This window comes from Ambystoma mexicanum, chromosome 9 (genome assembly GCF_040938575.1).
Source record: "Ambystoma mexicanum isolate Mex_15411 chromosome 9, UKY_AmexF1_1, whole genome shotgun sequence".
NCBI lineage: Eukaryota > Metazoa > Chordata > Amphibia > Caudata > Ambystomatidae > Ambystoma > Ambystoma mexicanum.
The window spans coordinates 1,429,889,677-1,429,899,702 of NC_090931.1; the positions used below are offsets into that span (position 1 = coordinate 1,429,889,677).

The 10,026-nt window shown below is 45.4% G+C and overlaps 1 protein-coding gene across 2 annotated transcripts in view; it reads left to right on the forward strand.

The window, feature by feature from the left end:
• The window catches only part of CTDSP1 (CTD small phosphatase 1), a 302,586-nt gene extending 292,831 nt beyond the window's left edge, over positions 1 to 9,755 (forward strand). For both annotated transcript variants that reach the window (XM_069616838.1, XM_069616839.1), the window contains one exon: positions 966 to 9,755. In XM_069616838.1, coding sequence (XP_069472939.1) covers positions 966 to 1,094 — 129 coding nt within the window. In that variant the 3' untranslated portion in view covers positions 1,095 to 9,755. The remainder of the gene's footprint in view (positions 1 to 965) is intronic.
• The last annotated feature ends 271 nt before the right edge of the window (positions 9,756 to 10,026 follow it).

A 10,026-nucleotide genomic window follows, 5' to 3' on the forward strand; every position in this document is an offset into this window, starting at 1 on the left:
ACACAAAAGATGGATGCCCCGTGTCCTGCTCAGTAGTCCGCAGCAGTCAACCGTGGTTAACTTTACATAAGGGCAAGGGGCAATCCCACTACCGGAGGCACGTGGTCCAAGCCTTGTACTGAGGAGCGTACGACACAAGGGGGCCTGGGGACCCCTCGCTCCCATACAAGATCCACAAGACTCAGAAGGGATACATTACTCACAGTAATCATATTTCTGATGCTTTTTTCAGCTTAGATTCACATGTGCCCACCCTGCCTCCTCTCTTGGAGTAGAAGGTGCATAGATGTTGTTCTGGCTTTATTACATCTGTACTCATGTTACACTTCATGCTACTGCATGTTAGAAACAAAACATTCTGAGGGACCTCAACGCGTGATGGACCCTGGGTACAGTGGATGTCACACTGGAGATGGATTACTGATGCGCCCTGCCGATGTAATACTCTGCGACTACCACTAGATGTCAGCCTATGCATAGCATGTGAATCTTAGCATATACAAGCATCAGAAATATGATTACGGTGAGTAATGTATCCCATATAATTTCCCCATATTAGTTTGGAGACAGCATTACTTTTTCAGGTGCCACCTGTTGTCCTTTCCTGTTTGGCAAGTGTCCAGAATTAACTTTCCTTTCTCCGTGCTATTGCATCACCACACAGACCTGGCGGACATTGTGATTGTTTCCTTTCCTCGTCCCTGCAAAGTAATGTATAGAAATGCTTTTTGGTTCTGTGTGCTGTATCAAATGGGTGTCTTCTAGCTGTCTTTTTGTCCTTTCAATAGAAAGGTTTGGAGCATTTTGACATGGTGTGTGTGGTTCATTTTGTTCTGCTTTGGGGGTGGGGGTGCTGGGAAGTGGTGAAACCAGGTTCTCGCCTTGCTTTGGGGCCTAAAGTTTGCACTAGCCTATCTCTCAGACACTGTCTGGCTCCTGATGATCTTTTGCTCTCTCATCTGCAGGTGCCGGTGGCTTCCTGGTTCGACGACATGTCTGATACAGAGCTTCTGGACCTCATCCCTTTCTTCGAGAGACTGAGCAAAGTAGATGACATATACACAATCTTAAAGCAACAACGGACCACCAGCTAGTGACCCTGCCAGTGTTTGGAGCAGGTGGGGTGGGTTGCTCTGGAGAGTTTGCCATGGAAGGGGATACGATAGGGTCCTCTTCTCCGCACCCTCCTGCCAATCGGTAACGTCCTGCTTTCCAGCCTACCCAGAGTTCGCGTCACGATCAGATTTCCAGAACAGAACTTGAGAAGACTCGCGTGTGAGCGGTGAACTCTGGTGCTGGAAAAAGGGGGAGGAGGATTAGAACGAAAGCCTGAGAAACAACGCCTGCACCCTCAGCGGACTGGAGCCCGGAAAACAAGGCTCATCTTCTCGGCTCTTAACACTTGAAAGATGCGAAATGGAACTAAATCTTTTTATCTTATATTTTTTAAATCAGATTTGTAAATGTTGAGTCAGATGGGGGGGGGGGCGGGCAATAAGGGATGGCAGTGGGAGGTTCTATTCTGCAGTACACAGAAGTGATGGTATTTCGCAACGAACGATGAACCTTTGGGTTCTAAGAACCTTCTTTTGGGAGAAAAGTTGGGATAGGGCAGGGAAAACTTTATAGGGCTGGAGAGGGTTTCACATGACAGTATTTTTTTTTTGCTTCTGGTTTTCCCAAGTGGAATTCAGGATTTGAATGGTAGTTGAGTGTGCAATGTGTGTGCTGTGGGGGTACGTCATGGCGAACGTTTGAAATCAAGCTGCCTTTTAATGGATGCACGCACAAACCCTGTCCCGGTGTTTGGGATGGCTATACAGACGAGGCACTGCCGTACAAAAGCCCAAGGGGGAGCTTTGCTATTCTACGTGCCTTTGAGGTTTTTATAATGGGTCCTTTGCTTAGTCCTGCCCAATTTCCTCATTGAAAGCATTGTTGCCCTTCTAATACCAAGGTGGGTGGTCCAAGGCAGCTGGCATGGGCATGACCATCCCTGGAACCTACTTGCGGTATCACTCCACTCGTAGATGCAAACCGCAGCCCTTCAATGCCCATCATGTTATAGACCAGTACTTCAAACAGCAACATTCATGTTTGGTCCATGGAATGACTCATTGGCAATCTCACCCGACAGCGAATGCATTGCATGCAACAAGCATGCCATTTGGTAGGGGGACTGATGGGCCAGTTGTTTAGCCAAGTATTTCACAGCATTTTTGATCCAGTTTGACGTCTGGTCCGTAGAGACCAAAAATCTGTTTGCAGCTGGTTCGTTGGCATGATGGATCCGCCCCATTGCCGGGGTCGTGGAGGGAGCCCCCACTGGCAGTACCCTGGGTATATTAGCAGCCCTGTGTTTTGGGGTGACATCAAGGAGTTCGCAAAGTCAGGTACATACACTCATTCCTTTGGCAGAGGTTTCGCATCAGGGGCACACCAAGGAAGCGTGCCTTATATTTGCATAAATGGCTTTTTAAAACAGAACTGTAAATCCAATGAGCACAATACATTTTTCAGAAACAGGCAGTGTCTGGTCTAAGATGCATGATTTACTAATTGACTGCATTGAGTTTCAGATCAAAGAGAAGGGATTACAAACAGAGTAGTTCCTATGTAGGTCAGCGTGCACATTGCCCTTGACTCAAGGACCTGCTTTCTACAGATATTTTTGGTCTTGGAGTCCTGTGATCCTTCTCCATTGACTATGAAGTTTACTGTTCATGGGAGTTGTGGTTCAAAACACCTGGCATGCCGAAGGTTGCAGACGCCCTGCTTTAGAGGATCACATGACATTCAACATGGGCTGCATGTGGCTGGCAGTAGATATACCCACAAGAAGACACTGCTGTCCCATCAAAGATGCTGAATGTTGTGGGAGTGGCTGGGGGCGGTGGCAGGATTCTCGTGTAGTGGATGCAGGCACCCCGTTTCATCACAGCTATGGTGCTGCTGATGACCTGACCCAACTGCAGCAAATGGAAGCTGTTCTTGCTCTGACATGGCTGGCGTGCCTCTGAGCACCAGCACTTCCCGATGTTAGTCAGTCCTCTGTTTCATCATGTCCGCTGTGCCTTCCACTGCAGTGAGTTGAGATTGCCCGAGAGCCTCCTGGTCGCAGGGGAGTATCCGCATGCCTCTAAAAACCCGGCGTCCCCTAAAATGAGTCTGCTCTTGAATTGTTTACTACCACAACACAGCCCAAGGTGGCTTTGTCATTATATCATTTCTTGCATGTGGTTTATCGCTCTGCATCAGAAACATCAGTGATTTGTTTCCCATTATGAAGCTCAGGCAATTGGATTACAAAATCTGAGTATCCTCAGGGCCGAGATCCCGCACGGAACACCCAACCAATGACTCCTGGGACGTCAAGCCTCTCAACTCCAGTATTACACAGGACACAACCTGCAATGCCGTGAAGCATTTTCCCAAAGCTTTAGTGAAACGGCTCACCCTTGTCTTGTGTGCCATATCTTTTTGTGTACAAATTCCTTCGATGTTGCAGCGTCCCACTCACTGGTTTACTTGGTCTCCCGCCACATAACCCAAATAAGCACAATTGCTCATAGTATCCTGAATGGCCACAGCATACTGTCCTCGGTGAGGCTGAAGAATGACATCATCATTGGCTGCACCCACTCTCTACCACTGGCCACAAACCCTACTTGAATTGACGAGCATTTCCTGAAATCACTTGCTGTGTGACTCTGAGACTGAATCACCCCAAAAGTTCTAGCTTTTCGGGGGGCCACCTGTCAATCTTTTGGGAAAGACCAGAGGATTTATGGGCTATACAAAGGTCGAACTATAAACATCAGTACTCTTACGTCCCGCCCCCTTTCCTCCATACTCGTGGGATGTCGTACGGAACTGGGGAAGAGCCAGAGCATGCTGGAACTTTCCTGCTTCTCCAAAGGCCAGTCTGCTTCTGGGTTCTACAAAGTGCCTTGTGTCTGCCTTCTCCGTCTTTATGTGTAAATTGTGGTGTTTATGGCCCACTTCAGACTTTCAGAGCCTTTTCAGTGCCTTTCTCATCATCTGTTTATTGTGTTGCAAATCTTCACTGGTGGATGTTTGAGACGATGCTATCTGCACAGATATGTGGCCTTATTTTAGAGCGGTCTTAAGAATCTGCTTTTGGGGGGCAGATTCAGAGGGAGTGCATTGCCCCAGCTTTACCCTGGCCTGGTGGATCCACTCTTACAGCAGCAACACAGTCGCACTGCTAAACCTAAGAGCCTTCAGCTGTGTGTCTGCTTCATCACTCCTAGACTGAGACATTCCCACTCAGAATGGGGACATTTAGATTCCAGGCGTCCAGTGCACCTGGCCTGCTAATGGGGATTTCGGTTCTGCATCTGCGTAGCACCGGCGACAGCTCTCGGATTCCCAAAATCCTTGAATTGGGTGTGATGGCTTGGGTTCCATGACAATACATGCTGGTGTGCCGGCTCTCCAAGAAGGACCTGTCAGTGTGCCTGTGCTAGAATCCTAAATGAAACCTTTGGCTCAGATTGCTCTAGGATTCCCAGAATAAGACATTTTGTCTATTATTTTTCTCAGTGTCGTCAAACTGGTTGTTTTCTTTGTGTGCCTGCTCCAAGTCTCCCAGAATGAGGCTGGGGGCCCTGCCTTTTCTAGCGCTCACAGAAAAATATATCCAGAGTGCACGCTGAGGACTCCCCGGATTAGACTGCTTGAGCTGTCTACTCTCCAGTGGGCCTCTTGCAAGACTCCCAGAAAGACACATTGGGGTTTGTCGCCTCTAAGAACGAGAGCTATGGCAGTGTCTGCTCTAGCACACCCATAAAAGAGCCCTTTGGCTTTGTATGCCCAATGATTCCCAGAAGATGTTGGGCTGTGTCTTCTGAAGTGTGTGTGCGTGTGTACTTTCTAAGACTTACTGAGTCTTTTGGAGGGTGTGTGTCCTAGGAGTATCAGAATGAGACGAGGAGTACGTTTAAATGTCTGCGTGCACACTAAAGAGCCACAACATATCGCAGTGGGTCAGTGTACTTGTGGTCTTAAGCACTCTTGAACTCCATGTGCATCTTCACTCGGAACTCCCCGGTGTAACATTGGGTGGGTGTCTATGTGCATACGTGCTGTTTGATGATTGGCGTGTTAGACTAGTCCCAAACTAAAGACGCAGCTTCTAAGTAGCACGTTTCTCTGTCTGCCTATAGTTTTATGTGGTTTTGCCGGAGCAAATTACTTTGACCTTATTAGTATGTTTTTTTCGGATTCGTTTTTTAAATGGGGGTTCTTGCACCCCCACCCATAACCCCTAACCCTCAGCACACACATAATAATGTACTTCCTTAAGAAGTAATGTTGTTGAAGTAACTAACAACAATAAAGTAATTTACTTTGGCAAAACCCTGGGATGCCCTGGCTGCACTATAGGAGCCTGGCAGGATAGCTATTTCTGGCCCCCACCCCTCCACTGCTTGCATTTAGAGGGCACGCAGCGCACACATTGAAGCCAACGTATTCTCCGTAGACCCCTTATTTGGAGTAGAGGTGCCCTTTACTCCAAGATGCAGAGTCCACTTATTGACTCAGACACACAATGCACCTTGTCGAATTCTGCATCTGTAATATGTAAACGTATGTTGCACGTATGTGGCCAACATCTTCCTTAGAAAGCAAGCTTTTTTCCACCAGGGAAGGGTGGTGGGTGGCGGGGTTTAAGGAAAGCGGTGGGTGGGGTGTATCCTTTTTGGAGCATTGCTTAAGTGGAGGGGGGTTCATTTGTGACCAGGCACATATATGTGTACATATAGATGTGTGTGTGTATAGATGTTTGTATATATATTTTTTTAACACAAACATGGTTCATAGGTATTAACAGTGCTGGTGATGTTTTTATTCGTGTAAAAAGCTAAATGTGTATTTGTGCACAGGAAACGACCAACATCAGGGCTGGGAAATAGTAAAACTGATGATGGTGGCAGTGCCCACTTGTTGTTCAGCGCTACACGGAATGGCCATGTGTTGGGACAGGCTTAAATGGGCAGACTTTATTAGCAGCACTTTTGTTGCTGAATTTTGTACTTTAGGAAAAGGAAGCACACCCACATTCTGAACTGATCAATTCGATTGGTCGTTGGAGGTTGCAGACGTCAGACATGCATACTTCAGCTTAAGTTGCTTACTGCCGGTGTCGGACAGGAAAAGGCGATGTCGCCTTTCCAAAAGTGGGTTGCTCCCTTCAGAGGAGATGCTGACTCTAGTTCTATTACTTTTTCACCTAGTTCCTAGTACATTTGAACAGTTTCATATTCTCTTTTCTATAGCCCGAGGTCCCTTCTGTTTGCCCTGAAAGCATAATGGGGCTCTTTTGACTGGAGACACTGCTTCAACGCTGGTTAATGATCTGATGGCCTCCCACCTCTCTGCCTGATTTGAGGCTGGAGGAAGACTAAAATCTGTTCAACCTTAGCGATTCACACATGCTTGAATTGAGAGGATTCATTCAGATTTATTCTGGTGCTTGTTGGGACCAGAATCCACACATTGCATTTCCGAATTTCAAATTAAAGGTTAGAATTGCACTGTGAAGCATGACATTTGCAGGTTGTTCAAATATCAGAATCCTGATTTGAAATGTAAAAAATCATGTTGTAATTCGAAATTGCACTTTGAGCTATGAGAATTTTACATTTAGTATTGTACAGTTTGGATACGAGCATTGTATTTTGAAATTTGGAATTGAAAATTGATTTCTAAGACTTTGAAATTGAAACACAGAAATGTACATGGAAGTGTGCAATAGCATACTGAAATTTAGATTAGCAACTCCCAAAATAAACATTGAAATGACCTTCCCTCTCTTTCACACACCGAGGACAGCCCAAGAAAACAAACACTACTCCATGCTCTGCCTCCCTAGTCTCTTTTCTTTTGTGTATTGCATCCCCAAAGGGGCCTACGGCAGACACAAGGCTGCACCCAGCACGCAAGAAACCCTTAGACATCCAATGATAAGCATCACAAATGGAAACATGAAATTGTGAATATAAATCTAAAAAATGTATTCTAAAAAACAGAATTGCATAAAAAGTTCAGAATTGTAAAACATAAATTGCAAATTCGAACACTGGTTTTGTATTACAGGATTGACCATGCATTTTTGCAGAATTGCAAATAGAAATACGGAATTCTAAATTGGAGTTCGGCTGGCCTTCCAAACTGAAAGTTGCCATAGCATTTGCAGGTTTTGTTTTGTTAAACTAAACCAAGAGCTCGTTCCACTTTAATTTGACTCCTCGATGTCTTTACCCCTTCCAGTGACATACTCTATTCAGGTGAAATGGGATTTTAAGGAAGTTTGGAGCACCTAAGAAAAAAAATAGCTGTACGGCAACAGTGCATTCAGCATTTTGTTAGCTTACTTTATCGTCTCACAGACCAGTGCTCCTGTTCATGCAGTGTTTAACCTCGAAGTGTGAAAAGTGCATGGCTGGTGGAGGGCGAGTTGGCATCCAGTGCAGATTTTTCCAACTCCAGGCTTCGGCGGCTGGATCCATGCCAGGGTTTTGGGATACTCCTCAATATTCATGAGATACATTTGCATACAAGGATTCTAAATGTGTACATGTTTTTCTTCATTCATTTTAATCCGGGCAATCCTGAAAACTCATCAGGATTCTGGCCCTCGAGGCCCGGAGTTAGACAACCCTGAGTGCCTTTTCCTCTCTCTAGTCCCAGCTCGCCAAAACCTCTTTGGATAGTCTGCAGTTCCATCACCCCCCCTCCCCCAACCCCATGTAGAAGAAGCTCATGGGGGTTAGAGAGATGCTTTCTTATTTCTGAGGGGCAGGCCTATGTGTTTAGGATCAGACTCTTCCTATTTGCAGGGTCACTACACCTTGTGTGTTATTTGGATGTGCTATGATGATGATGGCATTTGCCGCGAACTGCTTGTCTGCAGAGAATTTAAACACATCACTTGCTTGTATAATTCCAACAAGCAATTGGTTACTCGATGATCGGAGCCCATCCTGGGCCTGCCTACCCTTACCTACCTCTGTACATGCTCAATTCAGTTGCAGCCAATTAAAATCCTCGTTATTGGAATGTAAATGCTTGCTATCATCCCTACTAATGGGACATACCCTGCTAACTAATCTCTTACACAGATGCAGTTTAACAAACCAGTTGTATTCACTCACCAGGAGGTGTAACCCTTGTTACTGCAGAAAATCAGGTTCCCGTCCTCAAAAGAGGAACATAATGAGGGTGATTATTTTGCTGGGCAATGCACATAAGGTGCATTTTATACCTTCATTATCGGAGCTGTCATGTGTTTGCCATGTGCCACTTTGTGCTATTTGGTGTTTATTTAGTTCTCTAGGTACCATTGGCTGCCTTGGTGTCCAATCCCTGACGTCTAGAGTGAATGTGAGATTTCTGCCACTGTGGTCGCAGGGAAAGGGGTTTGGATACTTCTTCCTCGCTGTTCCCTTGGGTGGTGTTCAGTCCCGCTGGGTGGTGGTTTTGTGATTTGTTTGCCCTTCACCTAACTTGGCAGAAGGAAGATAGTAGAAAAAGGGAGCGAATAACCCCCGCCCCCGCTTGGTATCCCTTGAAAACGTTCAAATTGCAATGTTTGGTACCTGTTTTGCATTTAGTACTTAAAATGCACCGGCAGGAAATGAAATATGAGCCCCCTCCCAGGCCCCCAGCGCTTGCTGCATGCCCTCCCAATTTCAAGGGACCTGAAATGAGAAGACATTTTATTTACTTGCATTTTTTTTGGTATCTTTTCATTTCTCATTAAATATTTGTATTATTTTATAGCGATACACATAATCAACAGTACAGTTTGCATATCGGTTATATTTAGTTAAATATCAGCACCTTAATATATTATCAAGTTTTGTACAAATGCATTAGGACAGTGTAAATAATGTTGTCTTGAAGGCGGGAAATCTGACCAATGGTGGTGTGCAATGTCTTGGACAGAATATACAGCTTGTGCTTTCATCACTTATTTTTGCAGGTTTGAACTTCGCAGCCAACTGAACACTATCATGGGTTTTTACTTTTAATTTTTATCCAATACCTCTGCTTTGAAAGACGCCTCTTGTGTCCTTTCCTGGAAATGAATCCCCTAAAACTTACAACTGTGAAACATTGGTAAGCGGAGGAGTGAAAATACAGTTTTCCCTCAACACTTTTCTGGTGGGGGCGGGGTTGCTGGAAGAGGAGCAGAAGATGAGCTATTGTGTTTGCAGTTGTTGGAAATTATATTTTTAGATAAGAAAATGAGTATTTTGTTGCAGATGTTGCTTAGCCAATCAGGGTACTCCATTTTGTACAGTATTCACAGCAAATTCAGAATCGCGAATTGTCCCAAAAATGTAATCTGTGCTGCTTTATCTGACAAGGGAATGTTTGTCCAAGGTCCTGGTGGAGAATGCCCTCTGTGCCTTGAGCAGATGCCAGAATGTTTCAGCTTAAAGAAGCTGGTTCGGGTTCAGTATTCGCCGAGAACTTTTTGTTACCTTGGTTTTGTTTGACAATGTGTTCCTTTGGGAAAGGAAAGGACTGTTGAGTGAACCTGAAGGTTTTCTCTCGTAATGTTTATATCTGTTGCCTGAACGTGCACACATCCATCCATTCATTCATACATAACACACACACATTCATGCATAAGCACACATACACACAATATTAACTTTGAAGCGGATCAAAGTGCCTTTTTTGTGTGATTTTAAAACTTAATAATATCTTTCAAACAAAAACCTATGTCTTTCTGTGGTGTTATTTGCGAGTGTCCTGCGTGAGTTCTCCAGTCTTGCCTGCGAGTGTCCGGCGTGAGTTCTCCAGTCTTGCCTGCGAGTGTCCGGCGTGAGTTCTCCAGTCTTGCCTGCGAGTGTCCGGCGTGAGTTCTCCAGTCTTGCCTCCACCGCCCTCACATTTGTTACGGTTGTCATAAATGCACTGAGGACGCATTTTCAGTGCGGGAAATGGGACGGGATGAGGGTACTCCACTTGAGCGGTTCCATGTGTTAA